Genomic DNA, 20,378 nt, shown 5'->3' with positions numbered 1-20,378 from the left:
TGATTATATCCAGTTATTGTTTCTTGAGTCTTGAATGTGATTTGCTTATCTAAGTTATTAAAACTTGTTTATGTACGTGGGTTGGGGGTCGACACTTAATTTGCATGCATGAATTTGATGCTAGAGTATAAGGGGGTCTCACGTAATAGTTATTCACTTATATTCACAAGTAGTGGAGGTTGCTAATCACAATCGCGTTAAGTAAATCCTTGGTATAAGTCTCATGCGTTTCATAATGATGAATGCCTTGTCAATGCTTATGATTTTCATAGAACTTAATGACATTTGACATGTATCTCTATCATGCGTTTCATATAGGGAACTTGAGAAAGATAATTTGGTTTAGATGCGTATTCCATCTAATTCAATGAAATAAGGAAAATCTGATGGTTAATTGTGCGATGCAACTAACTTGGGGCGTTGTCATTCATAGTCTAAAGGAAAAATAACTTGAAATTGGTTTATATGCATATATCATGTGTGGAGAATGACCCTCTAACTAGCCTTTCACCCTTATAATTCATCTAATTTCGTCTTTACAAAGTGTTTTCTACAAAGTTTTTGTTTTAAGTTTTAAATTCGTCAAAAACAATCCCCCTTTTCATTTAGTCTTGTTATTTGAGTCAAAATCTGTTTTCTTTGAGTCTTTTGAGTCAAGTTAAGGTTTATTTTCGTCCAAAACACTTGTTACTTCTAAAATTGAGTCTTTTTTAGTGTTTGTTGCTGTTTTGAGTGTTTTAAGTTAGTTTAGAGTCTATATAGTCTAGTTTAGTGTTTTTGAGTCTTAATTGTGTTGATTAGCATCCCTTCTAATCCCCAGACTAAAACGATCCCTACTTTCATATACTACAATCATAGGGTTTTAATTTGAGTGTTAGAATATTTCATCTTCGTTAGAACATATAGCTCGGTTCACTGCACAATGCGGAGATGTTAATAGCGACTTCCATAAACTGCGACTATTCAACTTCTCGCTAACAGGTTCAGCTTTTGCTTGGTACATTAACCTTTCGCCTAATTTCGTCCAGAATTGGGAGGAACTGGTCGAAATATCAGTTTCATCACTAGCTAGGATGGCTCAAACATCAGACGAGTCGCCCATGGAATACTTAACAAGGTTTAAGTCGGCCAGAAATTGGTGCTAAGTACTTCTCCCTGAAGTTGAATTCGTCAGAATCGCTCTAAACGGCCTGGATGTGGAATATAAAAAGAAATTCTTGGGGGCAAACTTTCGAGATATGTATGAACTGGCCTAACACGTCAAGGTGTGTGTATATATATATATAGACACACACATAAAAAAATATATATACACACACACACACACACACATAAAAGTAGGCCGAGCTGCCAAGTAAGATTTTTCTCGACCTTGCCCGCCTTTCACGGAGGATCTACCACAGCTCGACGTGACCAATTTTTACTACACACTGGAAGACATATTGTTCGAGGAGGTCGAGAAAACATCGGGCCTAATTTTTTATCACTTCTCTTCGACCATGAGTTGTTCTTTGGTCAAAAGAAGCCTTGACCATATTCTCCCGACAAGTTACTAAGAATCAAGTGCACAACAATAGGTTCCTCTCGGCCTGATAAGTAGACGGCCGAAGTACTTCTGATTGGCTAGACGGTCGAAGTACTCCTGATTGGTTGGAGAGATTTAATTTCCTTAACCATTCGGCTTGTGAGCCGAAGTTCAAGGAAACTGGGGGGGCAACGTTTGGACCAAAAATTACACCATCAACTCAAATAATCGAGGCCATCGGATGATTAGAGATTTTTCTTAACATTACTATTTTTTTTTATCATAGTAATTATCTTGAAAATATCCTTAAAGTGTACAGAGTTGTGATACGCGTAAAGCTCCATGCAAAAGAGGTTATGTGAAATGCGTGCAACATTAGAATCTTATCTTGCATGCAGAACCACGTGGAACAATACTACAAGGATACAATTAATATTGGATGATCAGCATGTGGATATGCCTTTTGGATTAGTCAAAATGAGGTGATGTGATGGGATCAGGGTGGTTTTGCAGATAATGCAAAACTATCAACCATGGTATTTTAATTATCATGCATGCATGGTTACACTTGGACCAATATAGTGGAGAAAGAGAAGTTTCGGTTGGAATAGGATGCGTTCATTTGGTCAGGCCACGTATGTGGGAAAATATATTTAATCTTTTCAAGGAAAATTAAGAGAGAGCCTTTATCATATCTTGAAGATATTGGACGGCTAAGGTGATGGGACACAAGTTTGAGTCAAGTGATGTTCTACAAAGTTAGCGCGACAATTAGACTCTACAAAGCTATCAAGCCGTGCCAAGCAAAAGATAGCTACTATAAATACAAAGTCGCAGACAACATTTGAGGGCATGTCCAATTCAACACACAAATTGCCCTACATAAACCTTTCAAACATTTTGAGATTTTTTTTTTTTTTCTTTTTCCGCCAACACATCTTCAGTTTGGATAAACATCAATGTGAAGGTAGCCGGTGACATCTTCAGTTTGGATAAACAGCACTGTTGCCGTAAATTCAGCTGTTTCCGGAGCACCTTCAGTTTGGATAAACAACATTGCGTTAAGGCCGACTGGTTATCTATCCAAGTCTCGATCAAGAAGGATTTTCGAATCCTTATTGGCAGAGGTCATCTCATTAGACATCTCGGCAAAGTGAGGTGTTACATGTTTTACACTCAGCACATTGAAAGCCGAATTTGATATTGAACTTCGCAGAACTAACAGCCTTGTCTTCAAGCTCGAGAACCCAAAGGCCGAGACGTGTTCCTTCCTCGGTCGTAATTGAAAGATCAAGAAGTCAATAGCACACTCAAAGCAACATCAACAAATTTTACTCCTCGGCCGACGAGTTGGCACCCCTCGCATCAACCAAAGGACATAGTTAGCTCATTAGTTACTCGGTCTGCGCGCCACGTAGGTTTTTTTAATTTTTAGGGTCAATAGTTGTATTGAGTTATCACATTCTTCATGGCTTGCACACACCTTATCTTGTTGTCACCAATCCAGTGATTAACTAGACCTTATGCAAAAAGTTCCCTTTCAAGGGTGGTTCTTATTCTTTAACAAGAAAAGCCATTTTACTAGTAAGTTAGTTCAATAAAATTTGATACCTTAATTAAAGTTATTTATTTATCGTAACGCTAAAGGCAACCTCAAATACAACAACACAAAACAAGATGAATTAACGCTCAGAAGTATTATTGAGATAATTAAATTACAAGAGAATGCCTCCAATTCAGTTTTGGACATTGACATTGGCAAGTTGCATGTACATCGATTCACCATGCTTTGCAAATTGAGAAAGAGCATTATAAGATGAACCTCCTTCTTCCAATACCTTTGAGGCACTTTCTTTTAGCTCCTTCATTCTTTCCCTCAAAACAAAGCCTTTTTGGTCATCCATAATCATTCTCACCATTTCCTCGATCTCCTTCCTCTCCACAACTTTTTTCCACGGTGGTACTTTCGACCGCACCGCCACCCTAAGCTCTTCTGTCAGCAGCGTGGCGTTCGTCCTTTGTTCCGCAAAAAGAGGCCAAACAATCATTGGCACTCCGTTGGTTAGGCTCTCCAAGGTTGAGCTCCACCCACAATGCGACAAAAACCCTCCGACTGATGGATGGGCCAAAATCTCCACTTGTGGGGCCCACAAAGGAATAACATGCCCGAGGTCCTTGGTCCGATCAATGAACCCTTCAGGCAAGTACTTCAACGGGCCTTCAACATCACTGTCAGTCGTAAAATAAGCCGCATACGCAGTTGTTACGGTGGCAGATCGTATCACCCAAATGAATCGTTGTTGGCTAAACTCCAAACCCCAAGCAATCTCAATCATTTGCTCGTGCGACAAAGCCCCACCGCTACCAAATGACACGAAAATTACAGACTCATTAGGTTGCTTGTCTAGCCAATCAAACACCTTACCCTCCGAACAGTTGGGCTCATTGGGCCTTATTATGGGCCCAATTGGATAAACGGGCACTGTCGAGTACCTGCCCAACAAGTTCTCATCTCTAAGCGCCGCAAGAGTAATGGGCTCTAACTCCTTCCACGTGTTTAGCAAGATCCCATCGCTACACTTGAGGATCCGGCTTGCAATCCCAACAAAATCATGGTAACGCTGGTCGGTTCGGTCCAACATAATATCAATGACATCGAGCCGAGGACGTAACTCCCTACAACCTGGGATCTTCAACGGTTCTTTGTGGTCAACGAAGTTTCCTTCGACTTCCTTGTCGAATGTCGGGCAGCAAATCACGAACGACAAAAACCATGCATTGGAAGCAAAGAACAAGTACTTTGGAATCCCTAGCTCCTCGGCAATGGGAAATGATTCGGTGCCCAACAGGTCCACAATAAGCATGGTCGGGGTGAACTTCATGGCACGTACGGCTGACTGGAACACATGTCGCAGCTCTCGCATCATTACGACCGCGTTTGTAGGCTTTGAAGTGTCCGGGGGTGGGAGTTGGACGATGTCACATATTTTTGTGGACGCGGCTGCCTTGAGTTCCGCCTCGGAAGATGGGAAGATGAAAATTGTGACGGCGAAGTTTTGGTGTGTGACGAGTCGTTTTCCGAGCTCGAGTACAGGGATGAGATGCCCCATCCCCGGGCTGCAGAGAATGGCTGCATGTTGCTTGGAGCTCATGATCTCCGTTGGACCTACGGTTACAGAGGAGGTTGAGAGTTAGAGACTCAAATTCTCAGAGAAAATACAGGTCCATACAACGAGTAAGTCAAGTTTACAAGGAATTAATTGGTAGAGACATTATTGATTAGAAAAATCAGAAGGGAATGATTAAATTTTAGTTGAAGTGGGTGTGAAAATCGCAGAACATATAAACGGGAATTGATTAATGATTTATTTAGTTGACTGATGCGCACAAATATGTTCATAGAAACTGTGTGATCAATCAGGAAAGATAACCGCTGGAGTTTTTTAGTTCACCTAATTGAGGTCAGGATTTGAAACTCGGCTTGGCTGGATTTCAAGCTAATAAAATTTAACAAAAAACTCGACGGTACATGAGATTTGATTTCACACTAAAACCCCAAATTGAATCATACGATACCAAAACCCTTCAGATTAAAGAGTATTAGAGCCTAACTCATACAACAAAAAGAGAGAAATTAAAGAATTAAGAAAAAGTGAATACCTTGTAAAGTGCTTGTGCGTGAGCGAGGGTGAGTCTGTCGGCTGTCGACTGTCGGCAGACTGGCTGAGAAGTGAGAAGTGGTGGAAGAGGAGGACTATAACAAGAGTAAAAGATGAAGGCCAAGTCTTGTCTAAATTTCAACCTGTCTTTTTCCTCACCCAATGTTGTAAGAAAAACTTGGGTCCATTCCAGCGTACAGTTGTGGAAGAATCTGGATAAAAAATAAAACATAAAAAATAAAAAATAAAAAGTTTTTAAAATCAAACGAACTATACGTTATACTTGTAGTTTATGCCCATATTTTTCAAGTGTAATACACGTTTTTTTACTAATACAAACCTGTTGTTCAAAGAAAGATTTTTATTTTTATTTTTTTTATTTTGATGGAAAAATGAATTTAATGTAAACTGAAAATTTAGGAACTACTTGCCCGTTTGATAATCATTTCGTTTTCAGTTTTTATTTTTATTTTTTTTCAAAACTGAAATCTTGTTTGATAAATCCTTTCAATTTTCAAAAAAAAAAAAAAAAAAAAACTGTAAACCACAAAGTAAAAACTCAAAGCCAAATTTTGAAAACTTAATAAAGCAATTTAGACTTGTTGATCAATAGTTTGGACTAGAAGAAATTTGGCTTTGAGTTTCAAAAATTGGCTTTGAGTTTTCACTTTATGATTTTTAGTTTTCATTTTTTTGAAAACTGAAAGTAGTTACCAAACAAAATTTCAGTTTTTTTTTTATTAAAAAAAGTAAAGACGAAAACTGAAAACGAAATGATTATTAAACGGCTCACACCCTGACCTTAACATCCAAGTGGATATAGAAATCAAGGCATGCTAATCGACACCCTGAAAGATGACGAGGTCATAAAGTGAAAGTGATGTGTAAAAGTACGAACTAATTAAAACTTAAAAGTAAAACAAAAATGCCCAGTGTACGAGATAGACCCAATAAGCATGTATTTTGGTTAACTCTAAGGGTGTGTTTGTTTGAGCTCACTAGCTTTTGCTGGCTTGGACTGGACTATGTAGTAGTCTAGTCCCGTGTTTGTTAACAGTCTGGGACTAAGTTTAATGAGATTAGAAGGGATTTGTGTGGACTAACTCCCTCGCGTCTTCCTCTGCTCCTATGTTTTCACAAACGCCGAGAGCCACCATCATTCCCCCTCGCCAATTTCCCTTTCCCCTCCTCCTCTCTCATCGCTTTCTTCTCTTTTTGCTCCGCCGAGATTCGAGCTCGGCTCGAACTCGGCCGCGACGGCGACAGTTGCTCCATCCTGCTGGTACTGTAGTTCTGCTGCTGCGGCAGTGACTCAGTAACAGTTGGCTTTTCCTGCGCATAAGATATTCTAAGCATGCTCGGGAACTGGTAGTCAAAGAGCTTCCTGAGCCATGATTTGAAGATGGGTTACGCCGAGTCAACCCGGCTTGGCTCGATCAAATTCTCGGAATCGATATTAATCGGTTGGATCTCATCGGAAATGGCATGGGTTTTACAAACTACAAATTACTTCAGAGAAATTGGAGGTGAAATTCGAATTCGTTTGGTATGTACAGAGGCTGTGGGTGATGTTTTTTGTAGAGAGGGAGAGGCTAAGGGTAATACGGCAAAGTTTTGTAGGATACTAGCAAATTACAAAGTCTAGTTCCATTGCAAAATGGAAAAAATAGAATATTGGGACTAAAATATTTTAGTCCGAGATTTAGTCTAGCACTGCATCAAACACTTCACTATTTTTATCCTGCTTAGTCTAAGCCATCCAATCCAGCTTAGTCCCTACAGCTAGTCCAGTCTAAGACAGTCTGATGCAACAAACGCACCCTAAGTGTATTGAGGAGCCCCGAATAGCTAATTAGTCTAATTAAAAAGAAAAAGAAAGAAGGCACAAATATTGGAGCACTCCCGTTGTACAATGCTCAACACACGCACTTGTACTTCCTGTGAAGCTATTGAAATTGTTAGTGCAAAATTGATAATTTTTAACAATACGTTGAGTTGTACTATCTTTGATTAGTGTGTGTTTCAATTGTGATTATTTTAGTCTAAATTTGTCTCTTGTGATCTCAATCACAACAAAAAAAAAAAAAAAAAAAAAAAGCATTTCAAAGACATCCACTCAAGTAAGTTCGTCATGTATATGCATTCATGTAGGTAGGTCTTGATATTTTTTTGGTTGAAAAACAGGGCTAGAAGCTAGCCCAAACAAACCTACTCTGTCACATCCCGGCTCGGGACGGACCACTTCCTGGGCCCGCTCCACCACCGTAGCACGATATTGTCCGCTTTGGGCTTACCATTCCCTCACGGTTTTGTTTTTGGGAACTCACGAGCAACTTCCCAGTGGGTCACCCATCATGGGATTGCTCTAGCCCCCTTCTCGCTTAACTTCGGAGTTCCTACGGAACCCAAAGCCAGTGAGCTCCCAAAAGGCCTCGTACTAGGTAGAGATGGGAATATACATTTAAGGATCACTCCCCTGGGCGATGTGGGATGTCACAATCCACCCCCCTTAGGGGCCCGACGTCCTCGTCGGCACACCACGACCAGGGTTAGACTCTGATACCAATTTGTCACATCCCGGCCCGTGGCGGACCACTTCCCGGGCCCGCTCCACCACCGTAGCACGATATTGTCCGCTTTGGGCTTACCATTCCCTCACGGTTTTGTTTTTGGGAACTCACGAGCAACTTCCGAGTGGGTCACCCATCATGGGATTGCTCTAGCCCTCTTCTCGCTTAACTTCGGAGTTCCTACGGAACCCAAAGCCAGTGAGCTCCCAAAAGGCCTCGTGCTAGGTAGGGATGGGAATATACATTTAAGGATCACTCCCCTGGGCGATGTGGGATGTCACATACTCAATAATAAATCTAAACCTGGACATTCCAAGTCGATCATCACGAATAAAAGTAATTGATCAAGAAGGAGTATCATCAAAATAAAAATAACCTAAACCTAAATCAAGACTATAAATTGTTAAATTGTCCGGCACAATTTTTTTTTTTTTTCTGTAAACATGTCAAAATTCATATTGCCAAGATCTTCAAAGTAAATCTCGACAAGCCAACACAAGGAAACCTAAAAAATGATTATTGCCAGCAGCTTGACTAGATCTTACTTGATATATAACTTGATTTGATTTTGGCTAACGTTTTGAGTGGTTAAAATATTTTTGGAGCAGCCCAATAATGTTTTGGCTTCCATGATTCGAAAAGTTAGTTGCAGTCAATTTGATATTTTTGTATATTTATCAAGTTGATAATATCAAATGATTTTCAATTTCATCTTCTTGGGTGCACATTTATTCTCGAGTAATGTTTTTAAATTAAATTATGTAAATTAAATGATTTGGTTATTAATGATTAAATTATTAATTAAGTATCGATTAAGATATTTATTTTTTATTAATAAAATATCATTTAATTTATTAATTAAAATTAAAATTTTAATCTTCTGATATTATCTTAGCCTTTGTCCTCACACCCGCACAAAAGGACAGAAGACAAAAGGACAGAAGAAAAATGTGCTGTAGCTTTTGATTTTTCTTCCTCACACTCACACTCACACAAAAGGACAGAAGAAAAATGTGCCGTAGCTTTTGATTTTTCTTCCTCGCACTCGCACAAAAGGACAGAAGAAAAATGTGCCGTAGCTTTTGATTTTTCTTCCTCGCACTCGCACAAAAGGACAGAAGAAACATGTGCCGTAGCTTTTGATTTTTCTTCCTCGCAGTCGCACAAAAGGACAGAAGAAACATGTGCTGTAGCTTTTGATTTTTGAAGGAGCCGCTTTTTGGTTTGACAGAAGAAGACAAACATTGTGCTGCTGATTACCCAAAAAAAAATAAAAAAATAAAATTGGTGCTGCTGCTGCCGTATCACACTCACATACATACGTAGTGAGTGCAGCATGTACTCTGAAGAGAAAGTAGGGTTATTATACCAAATAGTCTTTGAGATTTGCATGATCAATAGAAATGGTTCTTGAAATTGAAAATTAATAGAAATGGTCTCTGAGATTGTTCACCATCCATGATTTTAGTCATTCCGTTAAAAACGATTTTGGGTAATTTTCAAAATTTTGTAACTCAATCGTTTCTTAACCAAATTCGACCTATAATATATCAAAATGAAGGTAGGAAAGTGTAGAATAAGATTATACTATTTGGAAGCCCAATGGTTGCCAGAGATGGTCGGAAAATAGCCTAAAGATGATTGGTCCGAGGGAAATCTGGAAAACTAATCGGAAACTGGGTAAATTTTAAACGTTCATAACTTCTTCAATACTCAACGAAATTGAGTGATTCAAAAACGAAAATCATACTTCTCAACAAGACGAAGAGAATGATATCTTTTTTATTGCTAACTCGCCGTGGTTTGGCCGGAAAACTGCTTGAAAGTGGCTAACTCAAAAATGGTTAGCCACTTTCCAACTATTGTCCGACCAAACCACGGCTAGTTAGCCTTCAAAAAAAAGTATCATTCTCTTTCTCTCGTCAAGAAGTATTATTTTCATTTTTGAATCACTCGATTTGGTTGAGTATTGAAGAAGTTATGAACGTTTAAAGTTTATCCAATTTCTGGTAAGTTTTTCAGTTTTCCCACGGACCAGTCACCTTTCAGGCTATTTTCCGGCCATCTCAGGCAACCATTGGGCTTCCAAATAGTATAATCTTATTCTACACTTTCCTACCTTCATTTTGATATATTATGGGTCGAATTTGGTCAAGAAACGATTGAGTTACAAAGCTTTGAAAATTGCCCAAAATCGTTTTTAATAGAATGACCAAAATCATGAATGGTGGGCAATCTCAAGGACCATTTCTATTGATCATGCACATCTCAGGAACCATTTATATTGATCATACAAATCTCAGGGACCATTTTGTATAATAACCCGAGAAAATAATATTTTTCATATTGTTTTTCATCATGTTTTATAAGAAATTAATTAGAAAAATATGTCTTGTTATTTTTGTAATTGATTAATTTTTAAAAATTATTTTAATTCATACATTTTGCATAATCACCTTGGTATCTTGCAAAGTTCAAGAATAAAGTGCTTGACGACTGCATTTTCACAGGAAGAATGAAGAGAGATCGAGTAACAAAACGCAGTGACAAAACAACCTACTTGTCTATGTGTTTAGTTGATGAGTTTTGTAAGTATTATATAATCATTTCTCTTAGTTTTTGTCCTGATTTGGTAGCCCGAGAATTTTCTCAAACCCTCGTTAAATCCTACATCATGTGTGCACATTTTATTTATCTTTTTAATTGCAAATGGGTAGGATAGTTTGATATGAGATGTGGATGTGAAAACTAAATTCAAAATTAAATTTGAATTAAATTTTTAAGTTAGAACCTACTCACCTCCTGAAAGTTAAATTAGTACTCATTATAAAACTTTCAGGAACTCAAATAATGAGAGCGTATTTTCAGCCATGAGACCTATCTTAGTGCATGTTAGGAATCATCCTTGACTTTCTTCCACTTCTCGTGCCCATGTCACATGTGAATGCAAAATAAAGGGAAAATATAGAGATGCTATAATATTTTTTAATACACTTGTTAACTTTGGTAGTTAAGAGCAAAAATTTACTTATGCATTTGGTTTTGGATTTTGTGATTTTTGGTAGAAATGATTTTTAAGAGAATGACTAAAAAAATAGACAATTAATTCGTTGAAATACATTACGATGCTAGCCGTATAAAGTTTTAAGTTAGATTTATCCTTCCAAATGTCGTTGTGTGTGTGTGTAAACTATATGGTATATAACCCTAAAATATACGAGTCACACTGCCTTATATACATGCAGCATATGATTTGCTCAAACTTAGGAGAGCTGACAATTCTTGTCCAAGTTGTTCCAAAGTCTGTACAGGTCACATTAAATCGGCTCATCTATCATTCAGTGTGCCCGACAAGTGAGATAATAATCCTAACCTTCTGGTTAGCTAGGTTCTTGGATGATTGGTTTGCTTAAATCGAGTTGTTAATTTGTTGGAGGCCTTGGATTTTGGTTTTCCGGTTGGTGATTACTTTGTTGGTTTGCTTTGTTTTGTCTTGCTTTTTGTTCTTGTTTACTAGCTGAAATTGTGTTCCCTGTTGGCTAGCTTGTTGTACTCGTTCGTCTCGTATCGTTTGGTCATTGTTAAAAACGTAATAAGTATTTATTGAATAAGTAATGTTGTAAAATTATATCCTTATGGTTTTTTATTTAAAATGGTCCCTAAGATTTGCATAACTCATTATTTTCGTCCTTGAGATTTGAAGTCGATAGAATTAGTTTCTAAGTTTGTCCACGATCAATCGTTTTAGTCATTTCGTGAAACATCTCCATTAAATAAGGAAAAATGACAAAAATACTCATAATTTTTGTCAAATCATTTTAGTCTATTGTTTATTAAATTGAGGGTAGTTTTGTTATTTTAATCTTTATTTAACACAAATATTCACGGAATAATCAAAATAATTGATGGTGAACAATCTCAAGGATAATTTGTATTGATTTCAAATCTTAAAGACCAAAGTAAGAAATTATGCAAATTCCAATGATTATTTTAGTTAAAAAGCCTATCCTTATTACACGATAGAATTTTTGCTTTGACTGGCAGAGGCATTGTGTGTGTCTAACTTGCGATGCTTTATGTTATCCATTATTCTAAGCTATCAAGTTGTTTGGTGGTCTCAATCCTTAACCAATGACATGTTATCACTTGTCATGAAAGCCCATTATTCCAAAAGTCTTCTGAATGGGATATATTATGAGGTTTTAGTTTTTTTATTATAGTTGCCAACCTTAATAATTATTAATTTATTAATTTTAGGTCATTAGTGTGATGATTTATCTAGCATTGCTAATTATTAATTTTAGGTCAATGGAGAACTTTAATAAATATTATTGTAACTGCATTTTTGTATTAGTTAGCATTATGTGACAAATAATGTTTTTATTGGTAACTAGTTATAACTTATTATAATTAATGTAGTAAGTGAACTCAAACTTCTAATATAATGTGATTTGAAGAATACCCATCTATTCATCATTACTCTTAACGAATACGTGATCTGTAGTTCAAGTAATTGAATACATTAATTCTGCATCGAGTTTGTGTTCGATTTTCATTCTCCTAATATCAAATTGTTTATTAAAAAGATAACATCACTCTAATTAGATCAGAAGTAAAATTATATAACATGAAATTTTCAAGAGTACATCTCTAAAATGATTTAAATGATTCATACTACAAGCACCGAGTCCAAAAAACTTTGAATTCATAAGAGAACAGGAGTAATGTGCGTATGCAAGTAAAGGAGAAATAATATTTTATATGTAATTTACACAATCATTATTATAGTCACATATATTACACAAATTATCGTACTGAAACAATGCAAGCATCATTTAACGCAACTAATTTGCAGCACACTTCCTGATTTTCATGCATCATAACGCTAAAAGCAACCTCAAACACACATATTAGAACACAACAAACTATCACAGAAACATCTTATGTGTCTCCTGGAAGGAACCATATGATGATCACTCTCCGCCATTGACAAAGTTCATGCACATTAACTCACTGTGCTTTGCGAATTGAGAAAGGGCATTGTGAGAGGAACCTCCCTTTTCCAAAGCTTTTGCACCACTTTCTTTTATCTTCTTGACTCTATCTCTCAACGCAAAACCTTCTTTGTCCTCCATGATCTTTCTCACCATTTCCTCTATCTCCTCCCTCTCCACCACTTTCTTCCACGGTGGTATCTTAGACCGAACTGCCACACCAAGCTCCTCTATTAACAATGTGGCGTTCATCCTCTGCTCTGCGTAGAGTGGCCAAGCGATCATGGGTACTCCGTTGGTGATGCTCTCTAAGATTGAGTTCCAACCACAATGCGACAAAAACCCTCCAATTGCTGGATGGACCAAAATGTCCACTTGTGGGGCCCACAAAGGGATGATGAACCCAATGTCCTTGGTCCGGTCCAAGAACCCTTTGGGCAAGTACTTTATTGGGTTATTGTCATCACTACCGCTTCCACCGGTGAAAAAGGCACCATCTGCGGTTAAGGTAGGTGGGCGTATCACCCAAATGAACCTTTGTTGACTCAGCTCTAAACCCCAAGCGAGTTCGGTCATTTGCTCGAACGACAAAGTCCCTCCGCTTCCGAACGACACATAAATCACGGACTCATTTAGTTGCATGTCAAGCCAATCAAACACCTTTCCCCTCAAACCGGTTGGCTTATTGGGCCTCATGAGCGGCCCAATTGGAAACACGGGCATATTTGTGTACCGGCCCAATAATTTCTCATCTCTAAGTGCTGCAAGAGTGTTGGGCTCTAGATCCTCCCAAATGTTCACTAGAACACCATCACCCTTCGAAGTCTGACTACAAATCTCAACAAAGTCAAAGTATTGCTGATGGGTCCGGTTCTGAAAAGAGTCAACGACATCTACTTGTGGAAGTATGGACCTACAGCCCGGGATTTTGATTGGCTCTTTTTGTTGGGTGAACTCCCCTTTGACTTCCAAATCTAGGGTTGGACCATAAATCATGAAGGAGATAAACCATGCACTACAAGGGATATAAACATATTTTGGAATCCCAAACTCATCGGCGATGGAAAATGATTCGGTGCCAAATAGGTCTACAATTAGCACGGTGGGACAAAACTCCATGGCACGTAAGGCTGACCGGAACGCATGTCGTACTTCTCGCATCGTGACCGCAAGGATTGTCACGACAGCGGCATCTGGGGCAACAAGGCCGGAAATGTCTGGCAGTGGTAGTTCGACGACTCGGCAGAGTTTTGGGTTTGCTGCTGTGTTAATGAGTTGAGACTCGGCATCAGAGGTGTGAGATGAGATGACAAAGATTGTGACAGTGAAGTTTTGATGCGTGACAAGTCGTTTTCCGAGCTCGAGGACTGGGATGAGGTGGCCCATGCCTGGGCTGCACAGTAGTGCTGCATGTTGCTTTGAGCTGGTGATCATCTCCATGGACGTATAGTGATAGAGAGGCTGCCGTTTACAGAGAGAAGAAGAACCAAAGGGACAATATATTAGGAGTTTATAGGGAAGAGATAGTAATCACATATGTTTTAGAACACCATGCATACATGTGAGGATATGAACATTGAGACCTAGTACCACACATATATATATACTATAAACACATATGCCTGAGCTGCTCTAGGCATCAAATTCTATAATTTAAGACTTAAACGGGATTAACAGTAAATTAATATGAACCGAACATGGGATTTGGATTTTTAATTATTATCGGTATTTGTTGACAAATGCACAGAGATTGATGTGTCATGTGTGTAACTTTGTATACTACAGGAAGACAAGCCCTACGCAATTATAGAATATCAAAGATAGACGAACTTTTGCACTTCGAATATGAAACAACAAATTAATTTGGTAGCCACTTAGCACTATTGATCAATAGTATTCTTCATCACTTGTAAGTTTAATAACTAAATAATGATGATGTGGCTATTGTGCAGCTAAATTCATATTATCTTCATGTAAATATATCATTGTATAAACAACAAAAAGAATTTATTTGACAAATCAAACACTTGAGTTTCAAAATCTATTTTCATCCACGCAAATTTGCCTATCTAATTCAATTTGAATGGATTCAAACTTTCATGGAGATTAAAGGTTTTTCTATTCCCACCCCACATTTTGTTGATTATACTCTACATACTTAAACACGCCACATCTATTTTTAAATTAAAATTTATTTAACACACCCCAACATACGTCAATTAGTAATACGGTTTAGTGGTATTCATCTTTACTTGTAAGTGAGAGATCTTAGGTTCGATTATCACCAAAAACGAATTTGAACCACATTATTGTTAGCCTATTGTGAGACTTAACCTATCTCCTCCCCCTTAGTATAAATAATATATTTTTGTTCAAAAAAATTACACTGCAACATATTTTTAATACTACTCTCACACCCTACACACTATGCATACACCCAACTCTCATGTTACACCTGACATCAAAATAATAAAAAAATAACTCACGCGTGTGTTCGTGCCACAAGCTCCTCTTCTTCACCACGAATAGAATGCGCGGAAGAAGTAGAGGAAGTTGAATCACGTTCGAAAGAAAAAATTTCTTATTTCTCTATTCAATTTTCATATCTCAGTAGATTAAATGTTTTGTTTTCAATTTTAGGGTTTCTGTAAATTAGGGTTTTTAGGGTTTCTCGTATTCTCAGTTCAATTTATCGGGTTTTTGAATGTTTATTTAGCAATTCGGAGTTTGGGTTTCATGCATGATGTTTGTTCTGTGATCTTTTATTTTTATATTTTATATTTATATTGATCTTATTTAGAGATTTCACATGGCAGGGTTTTCGCCTTGTCGGAGGGTGGGGATCATTTTTGAGAGCTTGAAGAACCTTTTGAAAATTATATAGAAATGATTTGAGGTGTATTAGGATTAATTTTCCTTAAAAAAAAAAATTATGTGGCCTAAATAGTCATTTCATATTTATGTATAAAAGCTATTTACTACTTAATTTTAAGTGAGGTGTATTTAATAATAGGTGGGATGCTAATACTATTTTAGCAAGTGACCCTTTACCACATTGATGGAAAGGAATTGAGCCATTGCATGACGGCGTGAGTTCGAACTAACTAATTTAACATCTAATCTAACAAATTGTTTGACAAAAAAAAAAAAAAAAACTAAATCTAATTCAAACTTATGACATATTTACTTACGAACAATACTTAGCTACTCAAAAATGAGTAGAAACTCTTACTTAAAATTTCTCAAAATTGCTCGTTGTCAATTTATAGAACTTCGTGTTTATAATCAGAACCGTTCATATTATAAATCACCCTATAAAGATTGCATTTGCAAAAAATCAATTAAAACTAAGGTCGTTTAGCCATCAAACTATTTAAAAAAAAATGAACGGTATTGGTAAAAGCATTATGGACCGTTTATGTATTTGCTACAATAGATTGGCTAAACGACCTTAGTTTTAATTTATTTTTTGCAGAGATGGTCTTTACAGTGTGATTCATAATATGAACGGTTCTGATCATAAACACAAAGTTATGTGATTGAAACACTAAGAGTTTCGAGCAGGAGTTCTTGCTCATCTTTGAATAGCCAATTATTTTTCTTTACTTACAGGCAATAAGAATTGGAATCATTTTGATTCTTGAGTTTCCTACATTTACTAAAATATGGGTAAGGTAATCATTTCACTCCTTAACTATCTGTGTAAATTACCGTTTACCCTCATCAACTATTAAGTTGTTGTTGATTTGACCCTTGAACTATTTTTCACCCAATGTAACCCTTAAAGAGGCTAAACTACATAAAACTGGCCAATTTGCACCTTAGCGTTAAATTTAGAAATGTTAATACAATTTTTCGTTGAATATACGTGCCAATTAAGCATATGGTCACCTATTAATGGTAATTTTAATATATTTGATTAAAAAATTTGAAAATTAATATTTAGATGCTTAAATAGCTACGCCAACAGCAGTCATACTTTCTCTGTGGCTGCTGCATCTTTCTTCTTGTAGTGATGAGTGGTCCTATTTAAACTTTATTTACCGACCACCGGACCGAACTTAGGTCTACTTGTATTAATACAAGGAATGATTAGCAAAATTGTCTGAAATAGAGTCCAAATAGCATTATTGGATAACCACATATATATAACATAAGTGAGACTTATTCAATAAATATTTCTATGTATATAATCCTATTATATACGTATGCAACAAATTCAACGTGTTGAGTGTTGAATGTATGGGGAAAGATAATATAGGCCATTATGATTGATGTTTACACATTAAATATTACATAAAAGTGCCGTTCCAAGTAATCAACTAATTAAGGGGTGTATTCAATTAAAAATTTAAAGTTTTTTAAAAGAATTTATAAATTATGGAAATTCTAATCAAAATTTTAAATGAGTTTTGAAAAATTCACAAGTATTCAATACAAAAAGATTTGAAAAAAAAAATTAAAATTTTAAAGAAGAAAAACAAACATGCATAAATTTTAACAGCTAGCAATTCAAAGGAGGAAAAACTAAAAGTAGATCATGAGCCAGCAGCCTGCACTTAAAAAAAAAAAAAGTTCATGTTTAAAAAATTTCTGCTTAGGCACTATTGCCTCAATTAATCTTAGGCATTTAGAAATGAATAAGTGGTGTCTAGACCTATCTAAATGCACATCTAACCTGCCTAGGCGCTTGCTTAGATTCACCTAGGCGCTTGCTTAGTCATGACTCCCACTTAAACAAAAAATAGATAACTTTCATTTGCATTTTATTTTTCAATAAGTTGTAAGAGACTTATTGAATATTTAGGTGAGCACTCATTAATTATATGTTTGTATCTCATATTTTTAATATGTCATTTTATTTCATAATTTATGTATTCTAATACATTGTGTATTTTTAAATATAACTAGACATTCATTTATATGTTATATAACAAATTTAATTAAAATAAAAAAATAAAAAATAAAAAAAACGGTCTCGACCCCGTCCAAACTTCGCCCAAACATCCCAATGCTAAACTCTTATTCGTCACCTGACTAGCACTTAGCGCCTTTTAAAACTTTTATAAACAAAAGAAATAGCTTTACATGCACCATGAGCCAGCCTGCACTTAAAAAACAGGAAAGGAATCATCTCCAAATCTTTTCCTCTTAATCCACTAAATTCAGAGATTTGGGTTGTTGAAATTTGATCTCATGGCTAAAATTATTATAACTTTTAAAATGGGCTGCTGTTTGTCGCCGTTAGATTAAATTTCAACTATCTAGATCTCCGAATTTAATGGATTAGGAGAAATGGATCCTCTCCTGATCCCTTTCCTTAAAAAGCACAAGAAATTGCTTTACATGCATGATAATGCGTGCAAATCTGTTGATTGGCGACAGTTGGCCCCAAACCAGAACAATCACCACTTGAAATTTGTTTCCAAATATTTTCACCAAGCGGTTCATCCCGCCGAGCAGCCTCCAAATCCAGACAGAGATGATTGACAGTGAACCTCATAGGTTAGCATAACTAATTATATTTTAATCATTTGTCAGTAGTCCGCTGTTTGTTAGCACCGTGTATAAATATTTAACTCAGGACAAATGTTAAGAAGATTTTTTTAAAAAATAAAACTCTTAATAAATTTTTTTGTCAATTTTTATTTTATTTTTTTATTTGAAGTATAAGATTGTTAGTTTAGTAATTGAATTATTACTTGAGTGAAAATTAGGTCTTTAAACTATTTTTTTTAGAATAATCAGTCATTGAATTATAAAAATTAACCAATTACATCCTTAATACTAGATTTTGAAGCTTTGGTAGGTAAATTAGACGTCAAATTCATTACTCGATTGGTCAAACTTGAGACTTGCCACCGTTGAGAACTTCCTTCACTACTTGTAATTTCATCTTCAAGAATGCAAGCAAACTTAAAATAAAACAAAAGAAGAAGTAAGAAAGAAAGAATACTAAGCAAATAAATACAGAAGTTCAAACTTAATTTGTCTGATCAAATTCTTATACAATTCTCCATTATGCAACTTTTCACGATGGTTTGAAAACGATTGATGTTAATAATAAGCTTACTATGAACAACATCGACTATATATCTCTTCTTCTCAACTTTTAATTAGTAGAAAAAATAACCACCAGAGATAATCTACATGCTAATATGGCTGAAAATTGCTTAAATTTAATTACTTAATTAATATCTAGCCGACCAACAAAAAAATATTAAAGTCATTATCAAATGCTATTCCAAAACTTTATCCAACAAATAAAAAATTGTGATCCAAATGGTAAAGTTAAAGCAAATTAATAACCAAAGGATGATAAGCGATCTACCACTTTCTAATACAATAAGCAATCCACCACTCTCATCATTTTGCACTATTAAAATTATTGTACTCAACGAAGAGCTGCTCGTCATTTCCTTTTTTAATTAAAATTGTTTATTCATTGTCACGTATTGGTTTTTTTTTTTTTTTTTTTTTTTTGTTATTTATAATTGGAAGGTGTGAGGTTCGATTTATTTAAATGACGAGTTAAAAATCTAATTATTATAGTTAATTCATTGTGTGACTTTGCATGAATGTGTTAGGTTCGATTTATTTAGATGGCAAGTTAAAAAATTAATTATTATAGCTAACTCATTATGTGACTTTGCATGAATTTTCATGCTCATTAAAATAGAATATTGTTGTATAATTTTTTTTTTTTAAGTTTGTGTTAAGTAAAAAAAGAAAAATTAATAAAATAAAACATGGTTTCATGTACAAATCAAGTGAAGTATGTATGTTGTAGTGCACAATGTTAACATAGGCAAAAAAATTTGAAGAATTATTACATGACGGTGTGGGTTCAAATCCCGTCAGTGACTAATCTAACAAAATTTTATTTTTTGACAAAAAAAATAAAAATAAAAATAAAAAAATAAAAATTGAAGAGTAAAATTTTTCTTAGTTTAGAGATACTTCTATAGACTCTAAAGCTTCGACAAAAACTGGAAATTAGAAATTGAGTCCTACACGAAGAAGTATACAATTGCGTACTTTACTTGAAGCAAGTTCGTACATAATTATCATATTCTTAAAAACTATAAGACAGAGACGTATAAACATTTTACGGTTTTACCGGCGGCCAGGATTTAATTAAATAAAAAAAATATGGTGACGCTGGAGTTTTATTTTATTTTATTTTTTTAATTTTATAATTAGATCTTGAAATCGTCATTATTTGGATAGTAATTAAAAGTATTAATTAGAAGGGGAATTGGATTCCATCCGGATTTACTTGTGGGGATCCTACGGGTTTCCACATCTTAGTCATTCATCGTGTATTGTACGGTTAAAAATTATTTGATTTTTTTATTTAAAATTAAACACAAATAGTATCTGACGAAAACTGACTGCATGATGTATGATGAACGGTTAGAATGTGGAAATTCCTAAGATCTCCACAAAGTGAATCCGAAGAGAATCCTCTTCCACTAGAAGGGTCTTAGTTTAGATTATCTTGCTAATCGTCATTATTTGAATTGTATATATTAGATCTAGTCAATGGACAAATAAACCATCCCCAGTGAGCTTGCAGAAGACAAGATAACTACAGTTAATTGTTTGAATAATTAATAACCATATATCT

The 20,378-nt window shown here is 35.7% G+C and overlaps 2 protein-coding genes across 2 annotated transcripts; both read right to left on the bottom strand.

Annotated features, from left to right (window-relative positions):
- Window positions 1–3,203: 3,203 nt before the first annotated feature.
- LOC137748431 (anthocyanidin 3-O-glucosyltransferase 5) lies at window positions 3,204–5,353 on the bottom strand. Its single transcript, XM_068488580.2, has 2 exons — window positions 5,186–5,353; window positions 3,204–4,691 (listed from the first exon to the last, which is right to left on the bottom strand). The coding sequence occupies exon 2, from the start codon at window positions 4,675–4,677 to the stop codon at window positions 3,262–3,264; it is 1,416 nt and encodes a 471-aa protein (XP_068344681.2). The 5' UTR covers window positions 4,678–4,691; window positions 5,186–5,353; the 3' UTR covers window positions 3,204–3,261.
- A 7,134-nt stretch (window positions 5,354–12,487) lies between these two features.
- Window positions 12,488–14,188, bottom strand: LOC137746718 (anthocyanidin 3-O-glucosyltransferase 5-like). The gene has a single exon (XM_068486720.2). It carries the CDS (start codon window positions 14,186–14,188, stop codon window positions 12,728–12,730), a length of 1,461 nt encoding a protein of 486 aa, XP_068342821.2. The 3' UTR covers window positions 12,488–12,727.
- Window positions 14,189–20,378: the final 6,190 nt, after the last annotated feature.

This window comes from Pyrus communis, chromosome 2 (assembly GCF_041283825.1).
Source record: "Pyrus communis isolate YQ-2024b chromosome 2, ASM4128382v1, whole genome shotgun sequence".
In the NCBI taxonomy this organism is placed as follows: domain Eukaryota; kingdom Viridiplantae; phylum Streptophyta; class Magnoliopsida; order Rosales; family Rosaceae; genus Pyrus; species Pyrus communis.
This window is presented reverse-complemented; position numbering and strand designations above follow the sequence as displayed.

Bases quoted from the DNA above. Each gene is read 5' to 3' on its own strand.
- LOC137748431 (XM_068488580.2), bottom strand. From the start codon at position 4,677: ATGAGCTCCAAGCAACATGCAGCCATTCTCTGCAGCCCGGGGATGGGG.
- LOC137746718 (XM_068486720.2), bottom strand. From the start codon at position 14,188: ATGGAGATGATCACCAGCTCAAAGCAACATGCAGCACTACTGTGCAGC.